Here is a 23,995-nt window from a genome sequence, read left to right on the forward strand (position 1 = left end):
GCTACATAGTTTTTATGGCTTAAAACTGGACCCAGTTGTCCTTTATCGTTTGGATTTTTAGAAAATAGTCTGATTTTAGCCAGGAACAAAAATACTCTCTCATTCATTCACCACTCTTTAAACTATACTTCCTTATGGTGTCATAGTTATACTAAATCAAATATTCTTAATTAAATCCAATTACTTTAGAATACTTACAGCCTCCAATCGAGACCTCAGCTTGGGAGCAGCTTCTTGGATGTACTTGGAGTGGAATGCCACTCCGGAGCTGGCGACCTCCTTGGCAAAGATGTTCTCTGCCTGGAGTTGAGCTACGAACTTCTTAAGTGCGTCGGGAGGACCTGAGATGGTTACAGAGTCCTCACTGTTGTGGCAAGCGGCTTGGATCTCGGCGGGAGCACGGGCCTTCACCTCCTCCCAGGACAAACCTGCGAACAAGTTCAGTTTAGTAGTCTTTCATTGGATGTTGAAAGTTTTTACATCATGAACAAGAGGAAAGTCTTGGTTCAATAGATCTTTTAATTTTTATTTGAGTGCATTTTGTATAGAAAGAGTCAACCTTTTATAAGGTTGACAGAAAAGAATATCTCAAATACACTAATTTTACTGGAAATACATTAAGGAAGACGGAATGGATGTGCAACTACCTTACAGAAGAAAAGAGTTCCAGGCAGTTTATAGCTCACCAAAGGTCACAACACAACACAATTATATTTTGTCCTCTACAAGGGGTCGTCAGAAGGTAGTAGTCCTACTTCATTTTAATTGGATTCTTTCATTATTGTTTTAGTTGGAAATGTGACTTTTGTAAACATCTCCTGGTTGTAATTTGTAATCAATGGGGGATATTTTAAAAATTGGTTTTTCCTTAATCCTTATTTTTTCCTCTTGGTAAAAACAGATAACAAAATTAAATCATACACTAAAAAACCTTTGTCATGAGTAAATGCTCAAATAAAAACTTTAACCTTTTTGGGGGATTTTTGCAAAATTTGTATTTGCTAGCTCAGCTTTAGTGAGTGGTCTGAGGTAACAATACACCAAATAACAACGTAAACAGAATTTCTAATGCAAAGTAGACAAAGTGAGTAAATTTTGTAGATTTTGATTTGTGTATATGTACGTAAATAAAACTTTAGATTGACAAAGAATCCAATGCACTAGCAGGTGGTATTGTTGACCAACTTTTAGTGATACTTTTCTGCCCATTAACTACATCATTAACTATGCTAAATATAGTTACAAACATTAATACAACAGTTTAATCCTTTAACTATACATTCAAGGGTGAAGAATCTAGACTTACCGACAGCGGCCATAGATCCAGGAGGTAGTTTGGAGTCGAGGATGGCACGACCACGAGAGTACGCAGCCATGACAGTCTGTTGAGCCGTGAGAGTTCCATCTGCGTAAGCGCAGCCAAGCTCTCCTACAGAGTGTCCAACAATCACGTCAGGCACAATACCAACGGAGGTCAGGACATCAGTCAGGGCAACCTGGGGAGTGACATATGAAATTATTAGTATGTATGGGGTATTTGCAAGTATTGACTTTTGAATACTGAGGTAGACATTCAGTTCTCAGTTCTACGAGAATATGGATCAGCTGAAGCTAATTTTTATTCAAATAAAAAAATGCTTAAATGACTCTCAAGCTCTCAAAATATGCTACTGTCAAAATTCTATTTTCTCCCTTAAAGTTGATACTTATATAGCTGGATATGTCTTGTTTACCTTTTTTGTACCCTTTTTACCACTCATTTTCAAGCCAAAATCCACATAAATCAAAATAACAATAAAATTAAAAAAAAAAGCACAAATGCAAAGAAATAAGTCAAATGTGCTTTAGCGGCTTTACGAGGGTCCCGAGGACAGTTGACCAAACTCGCATGACAATATACACATTGTTTCCAGTACCTATAGGACCTGTACTGCACGGTGAACATGGAATTAAGTGTAGGAACTGTGTTAAACTAACCTGAGAAGTAGCGATGGCGATGAAGGAGTTCAGGACGTTGTCAAAGGTCTTCTGGTCTTCACTGAGAAGGATGGACTTGAGGTCAACACCCTCTGGGCGAAGGGCCTCAGCGCATTTCTCGACGGCGTCTGCGAAAGGCTTGATGTTCATCAGACCCTTGGCCATTCCCGCCCACTGAGAACCCATGCCAGAGAACACAAAGCACACTGGGCGCTTGTCTGCTGACACTTGCTGTAACAACAAAGTACACTTTAGTTGTGGGAACTAAAGGTAAAATTGTTTGAAAATAAAATATTGTAGGCCTAAATAGAGAATGTTTGTGGGTGAATGACTGAAAATATTATGTGTAATATGTTTCAGAAATATAGTTAAAGAAAATTAAACCTGAATCATGCTAATTTTTAATTTTTTCAGGATTGTAGTCTTAAAATAGGTATCTAGATAGGGAATACTTTTGGTATGCTTGGGGGTGTGATTGCAACTACTAAAAACTAGGGATGGACGGGTCCCGAAATTTCGGGAATTTTTCGGGAAAAAAATATTCCCGATTATCGGGACGGGATTACATTTGATTCGGGAATTTTTCGGGACGGGATTTGGTCCGATCGTTGGCGATTTTGCCGCTTCGCGAGTGCCGTTGACGCCGCTATTGCGAGCGATAGGTCCGCGAACGCAGGAGACGAAGTCATTTCGACGATCACGCCTTGACCGCAGAGTCCTACCGACGATCGCGCCGTGACTGCGGAGTCATACCGACGATCGCGCCGTGACTGCGGAGTCATACCGACGATCACGCCGTGACCGCGGAGTCATGCCGACGATCACCCCGTGACCGCGGAGTCATACCGACGATCACGACGTGACTGTGGAGTCCTACTGACGATCTCATCGTGACCGCGAGTCATACCGACGATCGCGCCGTGACCGCAGAGTCATGCCGACGATCGTGCCGTGACCACGGAGTTATGCCGACGATCGCGCCGTGACCACGGAGTCATGCCGACGATCGCAACGTGACCACGGAGTCATGCCGACGATCACCCCGTGACCGCGGAGTCATACCGACGATCACGACGTGACCGTGGAGTCCTACCGACGATCTCACCGTGACCGCGAGTCATACCGACGATCGCGCCGTGACCGCGGAGTCATGCCGACGATCGCAACGTGACCACGGAGTCATGCCGACGATCGCAACGTGACCGCGAGTCATAACAAAGATCGCGCTGTGACCGCGATTATTGGACCGACGATCATGACGTGACCGCGAGGCATACCAGCGATCACCCCGTGACCGCGGAGTCATACCGACGATCACGACGTGACCGTGGAGTCCTACAGACGATCGCGCCGTGACCGTGGAGTCCTACAGACGATCGCGCCGTGACCGCGGAGTCATACCGACGATCGCGCCGTGACCGCGGAGTCATACCGACGATCGCGCCGTGACCGTGAGTCATACTGACGATCATGCTGTGACTGCGAGTCATACCGACGATCATCCCGTGACCGCGAGTCATACCGATGATCACCCCGTGACCGCGGTTATTTTGACGATCGCACCGTGACCGCGAGTCACAAGTTTCTATAGGTACCTGTATATTGTTACCCATTTTTTGGTTTTTATAGATCAGTACCACAAACGGTAAAAATTGATTTTGTATGTCTTTTTTTGGTAACTGCAATACTCAAGACTTTCTTTTTATGCACAAATAAAATCCTGTCCCGTCCCGTCCCGAAAATCGGGAAGGAAATAAAAATCCCGTCCCGTCCCGTCCCGAACTAAAAATTCAATCCCGTCCATCCCTACTAAAAACATGATGTGTATAAATTCAAGTGGGAAAAATATTTATTACCTTTTATTTACATTACTAAACCACTATTGGTGTGGTGTTAAAAGTAGGATGTTCTGTAAGTCGGAGATAGATAAAACTCAATCAATCTTTATTTAACTGTACTGAATCAAATTTCACATCTTGGAGCTAAATTGTATACAGGATTCACCTAACAATATGAATGTAACCACAGACAGCGTTGATGTTTAATCAAACTTTCACTGATGTGGTTGGCAGCACTTACCGAAACATCCCTGGTAGGGGTGGGGGCGTCCAGGAGAGTGTAACCTCTGTAGAGATGTCCCGGGATGTTGGAGCTGTGGATGTTGTGGAGCAGAGCTACAAACTCATCGTCTCGCTTTGACTTCTCGATCTGTCAACATCAACATAAAATTATCTTGGGGGAAGTATCCGAACAGCTGGTAATGCATCTGATAATAACTGGCATAATTTATTCACACATTATATTTGTTTGAGCCATCCTGACAATAGATCGTCAGTAACATATCCCTCCTGGACTTAAGCGGACAATGAGAGAACAATGGGTTGTGATCAGTTTTCTGATTGGTGCTGCAATCTAGTTAAAGACATTCAAACAACTCTATCTAAAGGAGTATTTATCCAAAATTTTCTCTCTTTTTCCAATAATCTCTTGAAGCTACCAAAACGTCTGCAACTGTTTCCAACTCTTCCAAAATGCATAAAGTTTCCTTAATTTTCTTTAACGCCTACTTTTGAAAGTAGGTAAGATTTCTTTAGTTAGAAGTAAAAGTAAAGAATTCTTTAATCCAGCTAAACTATAGGCTATGTGGCCACACCCCATCTCTTTCCTTTCCATAAGCCCCCAAACCCTAATCCTGCAAATAATTAATAAAATATAATACTAATTTGGCCACTTAAATAATTTGTGTTAATTTATTTAAATACAAACAGTTATTAAAAATTATCTCACAGTGGGTACCAGTTGTCAATTAACCCTACATAAGTAGGTTATATCATAGACTAAGCAACACTCCTCATCCCATTGTAAATTTTGAAGCTTGTTTTTCATGTCTAGTTCATGTAAGTCCACACTGATCGCTGGGGTAGACCACATTTTGTTTCTATTATTTTAGGGTTATTTTCATGATTTGTGCTTTACTATTTGGTTATATAACTAGGGGACCAGTTATTCTTTATGATTAAATCGTTTTATATGATTAAATGAGGTTTTAAATTACTGAAATAACAAGAAACAAATTGTAAACAAAACATAACCTCTACAGTTGGACGTACAGAACAAACAATAAAATTGGCTTCAGCTGTTCCATAAGGATGACAAATCTACTAAGGAGTATGATTTTTATATGTATTGATCACAAAAATACCTTTTTTCGAGTCAAACTTTCGAGTCACTGAAACCGTTTAGTCCGCTAAGTCATGTTTTTTTGTGGAAATTGGTTGAAATATTTTTGTTTTAATAATTAAAATTATCAGTAAACTAAATGCTCTTATGGATTTAACTGTGGGGATTTCTCTAACACAGACACCATTTCATGTTCTATTGTCTATACTTAAATGAGATAAATGATTATGAGTATTACCTTGTCAAGCCAGTTGTTGACAGCCTCCTGGGTTCGGCCACTGACAGCAACGACGCGGGGGATGTTGTCCTGGATGGCAGGAGCCTTGGGCTTGGGGTTGGAGCGCAGAAGGAGGTGAGCGTTAGCACCTCCGAAACCAAAGGAGTTGACGGCAACATAGCCTCCGTTCCAGGGCCAGTTCTTGTTGACAACCTGTCAAACACAATGTATGAGGTTAAATGAGAATCATTTTACAAGCATAACTCTCAATATTACAAGCATTGTTGTGATTAAACAATATGCAAATAACAGTTATTGTTTACATTTACCTATCAATAGTATTTGACAATATCTGGAATCTTTTCAAACAGTTCAGGTGAACATTTTCTATTACAGTAGTCAAAAAACATCAGCTGACAAGTTTACTAAATGAATACTGAACAAAAAAAACTCTTGATTGTTTATTTGTCAATACTAAAATCTAAGCAAAACCAGAAAGTTATACCTCTCTGCAACAAAGTAAGCTTACCTGTAGACGTCCGTCGTTCAGAGCGGGAATGTCTGGGTTAGGGTTCTTGAAGTGGAGGTTCTGTGGGATCTGTCCGGCCTCCATAGCGATGACTATCTTGGCCAGAGAGCACAATCCAGAGGCCGGCTCGGAGTGACCCATGTTACTCTTGACTGACCCAATGAGCAGAGGAGTGGGACGGTCCTTGCAGAAGAAGTCTGCGATGGAGTTGACTTCCTGGGGGTCTCCAACCTACGGCAAAAATCAACATTATGATTTATTATAACAAAAACATAGTTTTTGGAGTAATCTAACTGCTAAGAACCTTAAAACAACAGGGCTAAGTCAAACAAGACCAATGCTGGTTTTGTGGCAGAGGTGGAATCTTCTGAACACTTGTAGCTGACCTGTACACTGTACAGCCCTAGCCTCAGAAGGTTAAAATTCCTAGGAAAGGCAATAACGGGGCCTCCTACAGCTTTTATGATTCAAACAGATGATAAGAGCATCTAAGCAGGTTCTTAGAACCAGATAAAGAACTTTGAACACTTACCCGACTTCATCTCTATTGGTTGACAGTAGAGAATATTCGCTGGAAGAACTCCAAACAAACCATCAGTTAAGTAGAGATAAATTTGATCACCTTCAATTTGCAGAGAGAATTCCAATTTACACTATTAAATTAAATAGCATTAAGAGACGAAGCCCAAAGAGGGCAGACAAAAGAATTGTAGTGGCAGAAAACTTAAAGGACCAGAAGAAGAGGTAGGCCAAGAAGAAGGTGGATTTATGAAGCTCAGGAAGATCTGAGGACTTTAATAAAACAAAACTGGAGAGATGTGTTGGAGAGCCAGATGAATTGGATGGGAGTTGTAGCAGAAGCCAAAGGCCTGTATAGCTGCAGAAGTAAGTGTGTGAATGAAATAATGTAACAAATTCTTTAAGTCAGAATACAACCAAAGAGTCGTACCTTGGTTCCAGTTCCATGAGCCTCAACGTAGGCTACTTCGTGAGGGCTTACACCACACTCGGAGTACACCTCTCTGATCAGTCGGTTCTGCATGGCTCCGATGGGGAAGGTAATACCTTGGCTCTTGTATCCGTCAGTGTTGGTCTTGGAGTTTACGACGGTTGCGTAAACACGCTTGGCATCTCTTGCCTTCTGAAGGTAGACGACCACAGCAGCCTCACTCCTTACGTATCCGTTACCTGTGAAAAAGGTTATGAATGAAAAATAATTAAAAATGGGGAGTTGCGTTATATGGGGCTTTAGTTTTGATAGGCTTCTTAGAATACCTTAATTGTTCTTTTTTTGCTTTGGGGTCATTAAATGAGCTTCCAACAGGTAAATTAAGATTGTTGGACTAAACTCAAACCAAAATAAAAAAAGGTATATACATTTTTTTGCATGTATTGGCAGTCTTGGAATAAGAGAGAGACAGTTAATACACACAATTAGTAACTATTGTAAACTTAAAGTATTGTATTAAAATCTTTCGATTACAGTAAATATAGTGTATCAGCAAGAATGGGTCTGAGATTATGTGAATTAAAATACTGACATAATTTTATTTTATTGTCTAAGATATTGTTTGATTTTGAGAATCCTAAATAGTTAGTTAATTGCTAAATATAAAATAAAAATATTTGTATTGTTAAAACTATTTTTTAAATAATACACACATTTTTTAATTTTTACATTCAACTTTTTATACTACTCAGGTTTTACTATCAAAACATTGAACCCACCGGAGGAGTCAAAAGCCTTGCACATGCCCTGGGGGGACAACATGCTAAGTCTGTGGAACTGCAGGGAGCAGGTGGGTTTGAGCAGAAGGTTGACTCCTCCTACGATAGCAGCGTCGCACTGGCCTGACCTCATGGCAGCCACGGCCTGGTGTAGGGCGAACAAGGAACTGGAGCAAGCGGTGTCGATGGCGTAGCTAGGACCTGGAACATGGTCGGAGTCAGAGATGTAGGTAAATAAATACAGATCGGTTCTCCAACTTAGGGATGCACCATTAACTAAACTTACCTCTGGAACCGAGCTACAATGGATCAAATTACAGATAAATGACTGTGGCGATAGTTACATAGTTGCCAAATCATTTGGCTAGAACATAGCATTTTTCTTAAAACTTTTAAATGATGTCATGCTCCTTAGGGTAAAGTATATTAGAAGTATAAAACATGTATTTACAATTAAGGCAGTCTGTTTGATACATGAGTCACTGGAACATAAAGGGAGTCAATAAAAAGTAGTTTGCGCAGGACAGGAATATAGGGGTGGTACCAGTTAGCACATTAGTACTCACTTTTTACCACTTGAATAGCTTCTTACACTATCCACAAACTAATGGTACCTATATGTGTTACATCTATGGTTTGTGTAGTCAATGATTGTACCAATTAAAAATCATATAACATATATTCACCAACTCCTGAATAGTTTCAGGTAGGAATGTTACATGACTTTAGTTATGAACATTATTGTGTGGCATTTTAACAAAAATTTAACTAAAAAATAATTTATGACAAAAGTGTCACAGGAGAAAACCCATTAAATGTAATGGTTTAATCTTTTACAAGTTTCAGCAAGGAACCTATTCCCAATTTTGACAATGACCTTTCATCCATAAATCTTGGAATGGTGAATGGTATGTCTTTGAGACTCACCAGAAAAGTCAAATGTGAAGGAAATTCTGTTGGGGAACATAGCTCTGCAGCATCCAGTGAGGCCGTAGCCGTTGACCTTTTCAGGATCAGCTGTCCAGAACTCGTCAGACTCGGACGCAGAAACTCCGATGAACACTCCGGTCTTGGAGCCTCGGACTGTCTGTGGGTTGATACCTGTAGGCAAAGTGATGAATATCGTATTAAATATTTAGTAGACCCTAAAGTTAAACAATTACATAAAATATTTGGATTGGTATTTTTTTTAATGTTTTTACTTTGGGATCAAGGATCAAGTATATAATTCCTATAGCTAACTAGTTCGGTTTATTTCCTGTGCTTTGGAACAGGGTGAGGACTGAGTACACAGAAGAGATAGTGTGGTTCTTTAATTCTCCCGTAGGGAGTTGTAAACACACCCACTCATGGTGGTCAAATTCATGATCCACCTTCGAGTAAACTTTTAGCTAAGTTGGTTTGCTAGTTTTATGTTCAATCAAATCAGTCAAATGCTGTGAAACTCTACATAAACCACATCTTCTTTAAAATACTAAAGTTGTATTTAATTTCAAAAAATAATTATTATTTAGTAGTCACAGTTAACCTTGTATTGACCTAACTAAATAGAGTTGGTAACCAAGACTCACCAGCATCAATGATGGCCTCATGGGTCAGTTCCAGCAACATTCGCAACTGAGGGTCCATCACGTGGGCTTGTTTGGCATGGACGCCGAAGAAAGTAGCGTCAAAGTGCTTGAGGTCCTTCAGCTTGCCGGTCCTGGTGGGCAGACCATACATGCCTGTGTAACAAACATTTACAATTAGGTCAAAGACTTTGGTTAATGATTGATCCTTCCACAATATCATCAGGCCTAGACCTGGAGTTTACAAGTGACACGCTATCCCTATGGGCCCGAGAGACTTAGGCGCCCCTCTCCCTTTTCCTTGCACCCCCAACAAACAAAAAAACCTTTTGCGCCCCTGGGCCCAGAAAGCGGGTCTGAATATCAAACGTAACTTGATTGTAGTTTAGCTTTTTCCAGCAAAATAAAACACAATAGGAAACGAGGAGAGAAGGAACGGCCATTGCGTTTCTACAATATCTTTCTGTATAAATCACTGTAAATAAAGAAAAAGTTATTCTTGACAAATTTTAGGAAACGTTTAAATTTTGGTCAGATTTAATTAAATAAATTTTTGTTATAGCCACATACGTTCAAGTTGTTATCCAAATTGCTGAATAAGTTTTAATAGGTACTTGAAATTGCATTCAGTAAATATTGTAAAATTAGTGGTAAACACATGCATTGCCTCACTTCAGAGTGAAATTATCAAGCATATTTAGCTACTAGATGAAAGTGGTACTGGTACTGTTTATTTATAATTTGTCCTGTGAAAATTATTATGAAAACCTAAATTGTCAGCTATTAATGATTCTCTATTTAATTTTTTTTTAGTTTATGTAGGATACTCTAGAAAAGATAAAAGTAGTACCGTTATTATACATTTTGAAAGATATAAATTAAATTCAAAGCTTTGCCTTAAAATTACAAGGTAATCAAAAGACATCGTAGTTGAAGACTGAGTTATTTATGATTTAACAGCTTCAAGGTGTGACAACGATAAGATCTTATGCCTATCTTTGATAACCAGAATTTCTACCACTTCATGCAGTAAGATTAAATAGATATTTCAAAAGGTCTATTAGTACAATTATCACAAACAAAATGGTTATTATATGGCAATTATGGTGTTTAACAGTGGAATCTGTTATTGTTTCTCATTAGTTCTAACCACTTACATCAATAACACATCCAATAACCTTGATATTTTCCCAGGACAATGAGGGAATTCTGTGTAACAGAGGTAAACATGGAAGCTTATTTACAATCAAGACTGAATATAAGTTATCTAAATTGAAACTTGGAGGCATTCTTCTTTGAAAGTAAACAGGGAAATACTTTTTGGTTGTGGCTTTCAAGTACACAAGTATTTTGTAATTGAATCAGTTGCTAATTACATATACAAATTTTAACAATACTATATCAGCTAAAATGGTCTTAAGAACCAAAAATGAATGATAGGTGAGAAATATTATCTTGCAACTCACAAACATAAACAGTTTGTAATGTGGTATGACTAGTATGAGTGAGTAGTTGGTAAATATTTCAAGAAAGCTTTGCATAATGGATGACTATGAGATTTGAAACCTATGACAATCACCTATTGAGAAATAATTAAACTTAAATGATATTGCTAGTTTTTAACAACTAAAACTGTAAACTGTAAATGTGTGTAAACTATAAATTTTTCATTGAGTAATTTTTCGGATTAGAAATCATTGCTTGCTATTAGTCTTGCAAATAACTTTAGGTAAAAATGAAATACTTGCTCGTTAAAAATGCATAGAGTGACTCATGACCTAGCACAGTAAAATTTATGAGGGTTGTAAGTTTTATATTCACTTATATTTTGGCAATGACTTTTGTAAATTTTACGCCCACTTGCATTTTTGCAAACACTGTTGCCAAATTTACATTTACATTAGCAATGAATATTGTAAAATATAACATCCATATTCATTTTGGCCATAAAGTTCTAACTATCACAATAGTCACAAGTGCAGAAAATGGAATATAATTTCATCGCAAAGTTTTAAGGATTTTCGTGAGGACAGCGGTCCTCCTCACCGTTGCACCTAGAGACAAAGTTTTAAGGATTTTGTGAGGACAGCCGTCCTCCTCACCGTTGCACCTAAAGACATCTCTCATTCAGACCTTCCTGAGCTGAAAATGCTGCCAGGGAAAGTGAAGTAGGCTATTCTAATTTTTGTGTATCTAATGTAAAGATGTGTGTTTTTCTTTTACCATATTTTTATTTTTTAATTTTGGTAAACCTGATATCTTAATAAAAATCCTTAAAGATCTTTATTCTCTATGTTACTTCCTAAATTTCTAAACACTACACTTTCAAAAATTGAAGTTGACTGTTTATTTGCCAAAGTAAAACCAGACTTTACTAACCAGAAGGCCATCTTCTTTCGTCATCGGTGATGAGGTCAACTCCGGCAAATAGCTGTTCCTTAAACTCCTCGATGTTGCTGCTCTCCGGGAGTCTTCCAGAGATTCCGGAGATGACGACATCATCGTCCAGAGTGAAGCCTCCTACTCCGGAGCTTCCGGAGTTTCCGTTCTGGAGTCCGGAGACTTCCCTCTGGGGCACCTCTGGGAATCGTGCAGGCATCCTCTGTTTCAGTACTCTGGAAGAGAAAATTATGAAGTTATAGCAAGCTAGGGATCGACTAAAGTAAAAATCAAATTTTTTTAGGTGCATGATTTTTAAGTTAGTGAGTATTTATTTGGGGATTTAACTTAAGTTCGTAAGTGAATGAGGGCAGGTCTGATGAGAAGGGGGTAGGAGAAAACAGGTTTTCAGTATAAAATATCAAATAATTAATAAATGAACACGTTTGAGGACCTCAAAATGTTTGATAGGCTATTTTTATTTTTTTGATATAGGCTACAATGTAAGCGGTTAATTATTTATTTCAAATTCATTAAGCCGCTTCTTTCAATATGCTAAATTATTCAACCTAATATGATGAATTAAACAACAACTAATTAGGCCTACTTATTATCTCCAAAATCTTTCTTCTGAGTCTTAAATAAATTTAACTTAAAGGCAAAACTATCCAGCTGTTTAAATAAAAAAAAAATATCTGAAGACAATTGCTTAACTATTTTGATCTTTTGTTATCAGTGTTGCCAAACCGACCTATACGACCATGATACTATGATAACGTGACCTTGAAAGGTCGTCCTGATATATTCGAGAACTTTGCTCGCTGTTATTGTTAACAATTATCCTCACGCAACTTAGCTCAGCTAAGGACAGGTTGCAGTAGAGCAAGGTTGGTGGTGTCTACTAGCTCAAGAGATCAAACATAATCAGTCTACCTTCCTATGGGAAATGACACCTTTTTATGTTATAAACATGATTCCGTAATAGGTAAATTGAGTTAATTAGTTGAATGTAATTTCCAAGAGCGTATATAGACTAAGAAAACCCCACAAGTTTTACGTTATTCCCACACAGTGTCTTTGGTACAAAAAACTCTACATCTATAAAAAAGGTATTAATTCGAACACTACGACGACAAACCTACTTCAAATGCTTCATGAGTTCAATTAGTTACAGATTATGACAGCGAGTGCATTTCCGAAATATTCTGCGGAAACGGAAGTTGCGATTTTAGAAAAGTATAAAACTCCGGATACAACCAACCATGCAACAATACTGTCAACAACAAACAGGATTTGGCAAGCGAAGCCCTGCTTGGTTCAATTTGTTCAGCCAGGGTAAAATAGACGTTGGTGTGCGTAGTTGGTCTAATTAAAACATGATGAAAACATTGACCGACCAAAGAGTGGGTTGTAATTGGCTCCTATCAACATTTCTGAGTTTAAAAAAGTATTTACGTGTGAAATATTTCAGTTGCAAACCTGTGGGGGGTTTACAAGAAAAACAATCTAATAAATTACAGTACTTGGTAAAAAGTACGATCTGAATAATTAAATAGCTAGATAATGTAGTGCATGCATAAAAATTATTGGTATGCGTTGAAATTTTACAAATAAACAAAACTGTTCCGGATATATATTCCGATTTTTGTCAATTAGGTCTACATGACGTGTTGGTGGAAAATTTTGACGCCACTTGTTATTCTACACCGATCAACTAAAAAACATGATAAGGCTCGGATTTCTTTTGAAAAGCCGAAAGATAATATTTCGTGTAGGCTTATAATTTCTAAAAATAAAAGTTGACGTTTAACGTTACAATACAAATGTCAGTGTGTGGGTTTTATTGTGTATAAGTGAATAAATAGATCAATACCTGATATTTGGTAGTGTGGAAGATATACGATTTATCAATCCGAATTGTAAATAACAACAATGCAACCTAAAGTATGTTTCACAAAATAACAAAATATAGTCAAACATCATTAAAAACCAATAATTACCATGACTAAAAATTAACATACTTTCAGACTAAACCCTTTCGTACATTTCTGATACTTGTATTGTTTGACGCGCACAACGTCTATCTTATCAAGATGTCGCACTTGCAATCGTCTCGGGACGGCCGTGACCGTATGAATTTATAAGATAAAATGTTCAATCAACTAAACTAGTGAAAATAGAAATAGAAAAATATTTCTTAATTCGTGGAATTCATCAATTATCAGCTCAACCTTGTGATCTGCGTGTAGCTCGCTGACGGCTGATTGGTTCGAATTATTGTAAAACGAGACGAATTTCACAACTGAGTGCGGTTACGGAAACGTCATTCAGGGACTGCGAGTTTTTTTGACGTCGGGCGCAATTGTGTATGAATAGAGTCAAAAGTAGAGAGGTTTTAGACAGTTCGAGTAGTCTATGGTTTTAGATATTTTTAGGAAGAGTGTACAACGATCTTCTTTGCCTGAACTTAGTCTAAAAAAATAGAGTTTTAAATCAAATGACTTTTTTTGTTCATTTAAAACGGTTTAAGTTATTTTAATTTAAGGGGTCGATCCGGTCAATGGTACTACTGTATTATAAATATATAAAAACTGATAATATTAATAATATAGGTATCTAATTAGTAACCATCCAATAGATATCAAGCTAACCAAAATCTCTGAACAATTACGAACAATTCGGAAAAATGAATACAAAATAACCATATGCAAATACGAGTAGACTAGTACGACCCCAACATGAAATAAGCTAAAATATACTATTCCTATGCATATTGAGCATTGCTCCTTAGTTGTAAATCAAGACTGAAAGTGAATAACTTTTGCACAATTTTATCAATGACACTAAACAACAAAAGAATTCAATGAAAATGATGATAAAATCATCCATCTTCGAATTCCAGAAAACCAACTCGAACAGCAACAACTATTTGTTATGGAGACATTTGGAAAGAGGAAATCTAATTTTTCTAAGGGATACTCTAATATATCGTAACAAAAGCGAGGTGAGTGAACTAATCTTCCCAGAGTTAATCAAAATGTTATCGGCAACTTTAGGATTGCTCCAAAATCCGACGGTTGGTAAAATACTACTGTATAACAATATAATGGTTCACAAAATCTTAATGATTCCAAAGGTAGTTTATTCGAAACTTCTGACAGGTAGTTGACATATCGATATTACTGACAGACTGCCAGCCTCAGCTCAACGCGTCACACAGGCAACAAGATAACTGCCTCTATTGTAGGTTCATCAAAGAGTATTGTGACTGGACACGTTGTGCACGATGTGTCTGTGCATCTGTGCACAATTCTGTACAATGCACCATGGTGCAATCGCATGAAAGCTTATTCATTATTTACTCTATTCATTATCGTTCATATAACAATAATTGTGGGATACAGAAGTGTTTAAGGTTCATTGGGACGTTATTAAGCGAATCAATAGAAAATGTCTAAAATTGAAATTGACACAGTCAGGTTGAAAATCGAGTAGTTTGCACAATATATACTTTTGGTCAAGTTTTCGACCACGGGGCGAGCTCTCGTTTCAAACTAATTTGGCATTGAGAGGTTAATCACTATGTTGTTTTGGTTAGAATTGTTTGTATCCTCTTGGAGGACTTATACAGTGTGAGTCATAAGAAAATCACTGTAAAATCAGATAACCTGACGGAAATGACTTAAATGTGCTCGAGACACATTAGAATCTTGAAATACCCAGATTGACTGATGAATTGATTTTATGTAATCGTTTAGAACAAACTATTATACTAAATGTTGTTTGGAACTACTTTCTGATAGATGGATGGTTTGAGCGATATTTGTGGACGAGTGATCAATTAATTATTCATCTTAATTATTGTAAAATTATCGGTCCTGTGTTATAATCATTTTGGAACTGCAGTGAAGACATCGATATAGTTATATATCGATGAGTGAAGATAGCATTAGACTAGTTAGAATCACTGTTATAACAATTTTAAATCAAGTTTACAGCAAATTCGAGGAATATAATGTTGGTCTTGAGTTTTCAAATGAAAACAATCCAGAATAAAATTACAATCTACAGCATTTAAAAGCAAAATAATTTTAAAAGGGCTCGAAACGAATACAAACAATTACCGATAAGTTAATTCACGGATTGGTTAGGTCTAGATAATGACAAGTGTCACGATAATAATTGTAGCTAGGCCTACTTCTATACACAGCTAAATTGTCAACATGTTGATGTTTAATAACATTCAAAATAGTATCAATTTATCATCTACGAAGCTTCGGTAATAGGAAATAATTACCTTACTACTATTCCCCCTTAGTTTGTTTAACAGTTCCTATTTCAGTTTTTGATCGTATTGATAAACAGATAAACTTAGACAAGATTTATTTTATAATTTAATCCTTTGTTAAAACACTCACGTTATTTATTTGTTAACAAAACAACGATATCACATTACGTCTGTTGGCCTGGATGGGCAACAGACCATGTAAACCATGTAAACATCAAAACTTGTCTTTGAAATGAAATGTGTTTAATCTAAATTTATTTATATAGAATTTGCACTATTGCTTAAATGAAATTAAAGATGAATTGTAACATGTTTATAGCTATGTGATTTTGTAGTTCAAATTATCCACGAAAACTCAAATCTATATCGTGTCATTTGTTGTTACTATTTAGTAATACCTGTAGCTGAAACGGATACAAAACTTGATTTGGAATGTGTAGTCTTACATTTTGCAGCAATGCAATATTGTCGCGTCTAAACTACCTATTTATCAAATTCCCATTTGTGTTGTGCATTCGTGTAAGCTATGTAGGTGCAGGAAATATTACACTCTACTCTACCCTCACCAAATAGCCTATTATTTCAAGCGAGAAGTTCACAGTCACAAAAATTCAAGTATTGAGCTCGCCTAATATTATGTAACTTATTGATATTACTATTTTTGAATTAGACTTAGTACCAAAACTTTGTTTTACTCATTATGTAGGAACATTTTATAATTTTACAAATAAAAAAATCATTTGATCATTTCATTTTTTCATCATCAATCATTTGATTTTATCGTATATTTTTTACCATTCCTAGCTGAATAAAAGATATACATGTTAAAAACCAATCCATACAATGTAGTCAGTTTTAACTAAACATTTACTATAAGTGTAATCTATGAAGAGTTTCAACTCACCACAACTTATGTTTGAACGAAACAGGGTATACGCGGACACAACCCGAAATTGATTCGCACTTAGAAATATAACTTGCCAAAGGACCGAGCCCAGCTATGGTCCAAACCTTTATTGCGCGCGTTATCATGGTGTGATGTCAGACCATGTGTTTTGAGCCAATGGGAGAGCACGCCCCCCCCCCCCCCCCCCCGGCTCAAGACCAGCTCGATACTCGCAGGGAAATAATCGAGCGGCGGGGAAATTTCGCGGTGTACTCCACAACAACCAGCCTGTTTCAACAATGAACTTTTCAAGGTGCGGATTGTTTATGGTTGTTTATGAGAATGCAAATTTGAATAGTGACAATGGAATTAAGGAATTGGGACTTGTCGTTGATTTCTATTGTTATGTTTTATGTTCTATAATTTACAGTTTTGTTTGAGTAGTCATTTAGCACTAAGAAAATTAGGCTAAATTATTATTGATAGTAGTTTACATAATTATGAAGATAATCTGCTCGAATGAGCCTTGTTTTAAAATCAAATAATCATTACTTATGTTTAGAATAAAACTGTACAATAGTGTCATAAAAGATATTATACATAGAAATCCTAATAAGCTTTTGGGCATTTTCATATAATATTAAAAAATCCAGTAATTACAAAATTACTTACAAATAATTACCAAAATAAAGCTCTAGATTGTTTATCTTTCGTTAAAACGTTTTATAAACATGCCACAATCCTGTACCAATAATTGATACATATTCAGGCTAAGTTTATTATTTTAATAGTTGTTGCCTATATAATGAATGCTATTTTATATTTTATTGAAATATATTGTTAAATATACATTAAAACACGTAAAGCAGGAAACCCACACCCATTGTTATTAAAACAGTTAAAGTAATTATGCTAAAAACAAAAAGTATTAACTAATAAATTAGTCAAAGTTTAATGCAGTTAAACAAAACAAACCCCTGCGCTTAGTTATAGGCCTACAACCATTGATTATACATCTCTGCCATCGTTGTAGTTTGTATTAGATCCCATAAAATAATTTCAATAAAATTTTCATTTCCTTTCAAAAATTGCGTATGTAGCTGTGTTGTGTGAACAGTTCACAGTTCTCAGTAATAAATAATGTAAACAAACAAGTAATGTGCATACTGTTTCCATGGAAACCAATCAATACACCAGCAGCGTTATTCACATAAGCTGAACGCAGTAAACTTTTTAAAACATATTACTTTACACAAAATATTATCCACTTAATTTGTTTCAATTACTGTAGTAGATGTTCAGTTCAATAGTGTAAACAAATGAGCTGTCAAAGCTATTCGAAAAAAAACATGGATGTTTTTACTGGTTCCATGGAAATCAACCAATAACACAAACTCGCTAACTTAGGATAGATTCATGTGGGACTTTGATATTGGAAATAAGACAGAAACCCTCCTAGCTGTAGAACAAATTTCATTTTCATTACGATAGAAAATATTTAATCAAAACACGGAAATTTGTTCAACACAAATTAAATTTGATAATTATAAAAAAACATTATAAATCTCACCTTTGGGTAAAAAGTACCATACTTCGCACGCACCAATGTAAATCCTAAGGCACTAGCCTAGCTACCGTGCACTGGTCTATAGTCCTGCTCCTGCAGTAAATGAAAATGACAAGAAAGATAGGTTATGGTTGGTGGAGGAACAACGGACCAGGTGAACCAGCCAATCAGAGAGCTTCCTACGATCACCTGACTCGGCGGCAGGTATTCGCGGGTTTTTAACTCCGATGACGTCCCGCGGTAAAAGTGGTGTCTTGTTTGAAATTGACGGATATGAGCATTGAGCAACAAAACAAACAAACGTTGTTTGATGTGCTGCGCAGTTACTGAACATAGTTGGGTGGAAATAATTCGGGAGTTGAATTTAAATTTGTAATGAATTCACAATTATCTCACTGTTTTGGTGGTGCCTTTATTAATAGTATGTTTTGCGTATGTGCGATTTCATCTTTATTTTAACTTTTTTAGAACCAGCCATGAGTTGAGTGTTATGTTTTAGTGTATTTATACGGTTCGTATTATTATTATTAAAGTTTCCCGTCACTAGATTTTTCCTATTCTCGCGCTCCTGTGGCTGTGTTAATAAACATGTTTTAACCTTTTTTTACTCTCTATCGAATATTTATTCTTAATCATAATTTTGTTGTACTGTATGTTTTATTATTATTATAGTTCAATTTTCATACCATCATCACATGTCTAAGTCAAAGTACTGTACTACCAAAATAAAGAAATTGTACCTACAAAATAATGTAGGCCTATTATTCTTTAACATCCCATGGGCTTTTGATACTGTTCTATCGTTCTATCAATAGTCGAAGGCAATAAACAACACAAATAAAGTTCACTAACTTGCTTGTTTTCCCCTTGGTATCAATATCAATATCTTGATTTTGCAAGATTTTGGTCGTGTTCTTTTGGTTGTATTATTTTAGTTACATTTTTGACATACGTAAATTAATACTGATAAATAAGTAAGTTCTGAACAGGTTATTGAAAAGATCGGGTTTAATTTAATTTTAAAACATTAGAACTTGTTTTTAGAGAATTTCGCATATTGTGAATAAGCTATTACCGTGGTTAACGTGATTAGACCTAGATTCAGGACCGATTTACTTCTTCGTTTTGAGGTCCACAGAGCACAAAACACCATCCGTTCGATTTCATATATACACGTGTGTGTCCGTTAGCACGATAACACGCCCAGCAAAAATTATCCGATTTTTATGAAATTTGGTATAATACCAAATTGGGTTTTCTGAAATTAAATGCAATTCCTATCTCCACCAAACATTTTAATGTAGGCCTACACATTATAATCTAGACAATATAATAGATTTGTTATACATTATTTGATAAGGAACTATTTACTGTATTAAAATCAAGTTTTTTTCTAAATTCGATTCTCTACCACATGTAGTCAGCACGGTATTCTGATACAACAGGTTATGTATGGGTTTTTGCAAATAAGATGCCTTAAAGTTGTTATTGTAAGTTCATTCTATATGGACAGTATTTAATTATTTGGCCATAAATAATTAATTAACGTTAATTAATTAGTTTGGCTCATATGCCAAATAATTCAAACTGTCCATATAGAATAAACTTACAATAACAATTTTTAATCATCTTATTTGAAAAAAACCCGATACATACATATGGACAGTATGGACAGTATGTATTAGAAAACCGTTTTGACTGTATGTAGTAGAATTGAATTTAGAAAAAAACTTGATTTTAATAAAGTAAATAATTCCTTATTAAATAATTTATAACAAATCTATTATATTGTCTAGATTATGATGTGTAGGCCTACATTAAAATGTTTGGTAGAGCTAGGAATTACATATAATTTCAGAAAACCCAATTTAGTATTTTCCGTTAAATCTGATATGAAAAAACGTTCATCTTGATAACACGTGAGATTAGGAAAGGTTTACATTTAAGCAGGTACTTTTCCAGTTATCAGGTTTGACTTAGGGTATATTAACGGTCAGGCTTATCCTCAAGTTAAGATTCGATCAACCTCCCTAATTAAAATAAAATTGATTAAATAAGATTATGATAAGATGAAAAGCGGTTTAACTCAAAAGAGCTATTTACTGAGCCAGCCTACCAGATATTGAATATTGTTTATTTCAAAAGGAAAGATGCTAGGTGCTAATATTGTTCACAGAATCTAATAATATTATGAATGTAGATTTAGAGGGTTAGGCAAAAGCATGTACAGTATACCTCCTCTTAACTTTTCAATGGATTGCCCAGAAAAACTTCTTCATACCTATATTACACTTTTTGTTCAGTACGAAATATTTGCCCTTGACCCATTTTAAGAGCAAGTGAAAAATGTCAAGCCACATCGAGTTGCACCTCGTTTTAAAGGCCTTTTCAAAAGATAATGTCTATCTCAACCCAGTATGAAATCGTGGTTCATCATTTTATGCGATTTGACTTATGCTGAAAATATTGTAAAATAAGACCCCTATCTTAATTTTTCAATGGGTTTCACCAGGAAAACTAAGCTTTTTACACCTTTATATGGCGTAAAAATATAATTTTTGGTCGGCGTGGCAGTTTTGCTCGGGATTCCAATGTATTTTGAGGGCAGCTCCATTGAGTGACTCCTTTGTCCATTGTATCCATAATGTTGTCCAATCCTGTATGGTTTAAAATTATTTTGAAATTTCATTAGTCTTAAAACCTAAACACTCGATTCTTTGGTTTCTAAATCAATTTGACGTAAAGAGTAATTATATCGGTACTAACTAACAACTAAATGAGTGATGACTAGTGTGATCATTGTGCAAATAATAAATAGTCCATTCATTATTAGTGCATGCATTAAAAGCAACCAATGATCAATAGTAAATATACATGTGGACGGTCGTTCAATAAGTTTAATATAAGCTACTCTAAATAAATAACCAGCGACAATAAATGAATATACTGTATTACTAGAATACATAATTATTATAACTTATTTCGCTTCACCATGCGTTTAACTATTCTACTGTTCGTACTAAACTAGTTTAAAATATACAATTACACAATCATAACACGTTTATTTATGTAAAATGTTCGTAATGCAATTGGGGTCAGTTATGCTTTAATTTTACGTAATTTTACGCTTAAAGACTCTTGCAAAAGAAGGAAAACTAGCCAACATCTCCTATTTTAACTCAGCTTCAAATTATAGCTATTTGAAAAGTTCTCGTCAGGCTTCTTATCCTCAGTGGAATCGTTTTCCTCGACTTCTCACGGAAATTATCTAAAATTATTGTCATTCTCTGATTTGTTTTCCCCCTTATTATTGGGCAGCCCTTCTTATTGGTATCTCAAGTTTTTTGTCATTCAATGACGAAACAATGTTTACATCGATCTAAAGCTTATTATTTTTTATCAACTTTACACATTGTGTAACGCCACGTGAGGTAGAGTAAAAGGTAAATTCTATGAACAATTTAGTAGTTATTTATAAAAAATATTGTTGTTACGAATAGTTAAATAAGTAACATATTTATTTAGTTTAAATTATCTGTTCAGTGAATGGTATTTCATAAATTCCATTGCCTCGTCAACGCGTTAACCGGAATAAAGGAAATTTATTTTTATTCAAGTTATTTTATGTATGTTTCATAAGCCTATTAAAACATAGATTTACAGCAATGAGTGTTACCATTGACTATATAAACACTAGTAAATGGTGTTACCAAAATTGTTAGTTGCAATAACATTGCGCTTGGAAGTGATGACTATTATTATAATAATATTCATATTACTGTATTTTATATATGGGTTTACATCACAAGCATTAGGACTATAATAATAATATATTTAAAAACACACCCACATTTTCAGTTTCAGAATCCTAATATATTAATTCTTTAACAAAAATCAAACAAAGATTTATAACTATATAGCCCACTTACCTTAAAGACACAAAATGTATCCAAAAAGTACACTGACGCGAACTACGGTACCGTCAAGGCGGTTAGGGGAATCTATGAAGACTGAGAAGGATTAACACGATAATCAGGATTAAATAAACATCAAACAAACACGCACTAACCGCCTGGAAAACTATTATCACATTATTATCAACAGTTGCTCAATATACAACGAAATAGAAGCACAGCACACTATCGAACGCACTGCCACTAGGCAACCGTGCTCGGGACTTTTGACGCGCGGAGGTTGGCAGACCTGCCGTCGGGTGATCAGCTGAGAGCCAACGGCAACAGCTGTGACAAAAACTCACGTGACCTTAGCGCAACAATTAACCAGCTGACTAGGTCAGTCACACCCGCATAGCGTAAGCGTACTACCTGTTGTATCTAGTAGGACGGCCAACAATGGAATTTTATTGATTGATTCTGTTTTACTTCACGGTTGTTTTGCAGAGTTGGTGCAAACTCTTCATGTGTTTCCGGCAACAAAGATCAAATGTGTTTATGCCGTTGGTGTTTACTTACATGGTTGATTGTTTAATAAACAACCAACAAACAGGTGTGTCTACAATTTTACTGCTTTCCAAAACAATTGTGATTGTAATTCAAATGCGGTCCACTGACCACTAACAACCGCATTTTAATCATAGCTTATATGAATGATTCCTAAGAAACTAGAAAGATTTGTGAATCTACCGCTCTAAACAAGGTGCATTGTTGATTTTTGAAATACACGTTCTACTTTGAACACATAGAAAATATTTGAATATCCAACAAAAACACACATTACCTTCAGTTAAACACAACTTTTAGTTTACTCGCGTGAACAACACACACGGGGCGTGAACTTGAGAATAAAATTGGGCACTTCCTCGTTCAAAATGGCAACCGCAAGGACGACCTTGGAAGCGGAATGTGGAAGGATCAGGCTCAGACTGTGGCTATAGCAAGTGTCTTATCCTGTACATCAGAAACACGAGTGTGTTGCTAGCCTAGGACTTCGGTGTGGGAGAAACGGGTTTGATCCACAACACAACACGTATGGGAGTCCCGATTTCCCCATTTGAGAAGACTCTTGTTTTGTTTATAGGCTGGAAGTAGGATGAAGACAATTATGTTGTTTTTTTGTTATTTGAATAACTGAAGAGGTTGTGGTAATGTAAGAAGTACGAGAAGTCAATAGTTTGGTAATCAAGGAAGTAATTTGATATCTACTCCAAGTTCAAGATCTATTTCCTTACAGTACCTTTACTAATCATGGAAATCTAAAACGGGTAGACTTAACTTGACATTCTGTGTTTAGCATAACGGGAAGCTGTGGTTTAGCTATTCGTGACACGTTTTCTTTCTCTACCTCTTACTGTCGCCTTCACTACAGTTACCTGATCTTGAGGATTTTTTAAGTTCCAAAAACCAACAAGTAAAAGAATTGGCATTTTCCATTACAGTTATTAAATAAAAGTTTTCAAGACATTTCAGGATCTGGAATAAAAATGATCATGACGAAGGAAAAGAACTTGCGTTACTGTTTGCAGAATCAACTGAATTTTGATATTTTTCTTGATAAAAAACTATGTTTTGCAATTTTTATATCGTGTAGGCCTATTACATTTGAGACGTACCTAACTAGTTGAAAGTTCAAAAGAACTTTTAACTTGAACAATGTTTCGTATTTTTGCGATGCAAGTTTTTTACTACTACCTCATTTTGTTACCTATTGATTTTAGTT

General features: G+C 36.0%; 1 protein-coding gene across 3 annotated transcripts in view; it reads right to left on the minus strand.

The window, feature by feature from the left end:
- Positions 1 to 22,361, minus strand: part of LOC129003878 (fatty acid synthase-like) — a 45,078-nt gene extending 22,717 nt beyond the window's left edge. The window contains exons 1-12 of one of the 3 annotated variants that reach the window (XM_054432209.1): positions 22,249 to 22,361; positions 11,579 to 11,814; positions 9,203 to 9,355; positions 8,559 to 8,732; positions 7,632 to 7,832; positions 6,853 to 7,091; positions 5,904 to 6,134; positions 5,396 to 5,587; positions 4,057 to 4,185; positions 1,978 to 2,208; positions 1,307 to 1,496; positions 199 to 428 (exon numbers count right to left, since the gene is read on the minus strand). In XM_054432209.1, the coding sequence (XP_054288184.1) occupies positions 199 to 428; positions 1,307 to 1,496; positions 1,978 to 2,208; positions 4,057 to 4,185; positions 5,396 to 5,587; positions 5,904 to 6,134; positions 6,853 to 7,091; positions 7,632 to 7,832; positions 8,559 to 8,732; positions 9,203 to 9,355; positions 11,579 to 11,798 (2,190 nt within the window). In that variant the 5' untranslated portion in view covers positions 11,799 to 11,814; positions 22,249 to 22,361. Of the gene's footprint in view, positions 1 to 198; positions 429 to 1,306; positions 1,497 to 1,977; positions 2,209 to 4,056; positions 4,186 to 5,395; positions 5,588 to 5,903; positions 6,135 to 6,852; positions 7,092 to 7,631; positions 7,833 to 8,558; positions 8,733 to 9,202; positions 9,356 to 11,578; positions 11,815 to 16,770; positions 16,894 to 18,322; positions 18,358 to 22,248 lie in introns of those variants that run through there. The other 2 variants (XM_054432207.1, XM_054432208.1) reach the window with 2 other exon arrangements.
- Positions 22,362 to 23,995: the final 1,634 nt, after the last annotated feature.

The sequence above is a fragment of the Macrosteles quadrilineatus genome, unplaced genomic scaffold (genome assembly GCF_028750875.1).
Source record: "Macrosteles quadrilineatus isolate MER2022 unplaced genomic scaffold, UCM_ALF_1.0 Scaffold_9__3_contigs__length_116548681, whole genome shotgun sequence".
Taxonomy (NCBI): domain Eukaryota; kingdom Metazoa; phylum Arthropoda; class Insecta; order Hemiptera; family Cicadellidae; genus Macrosteles; species Macrosteles quadrilineatus.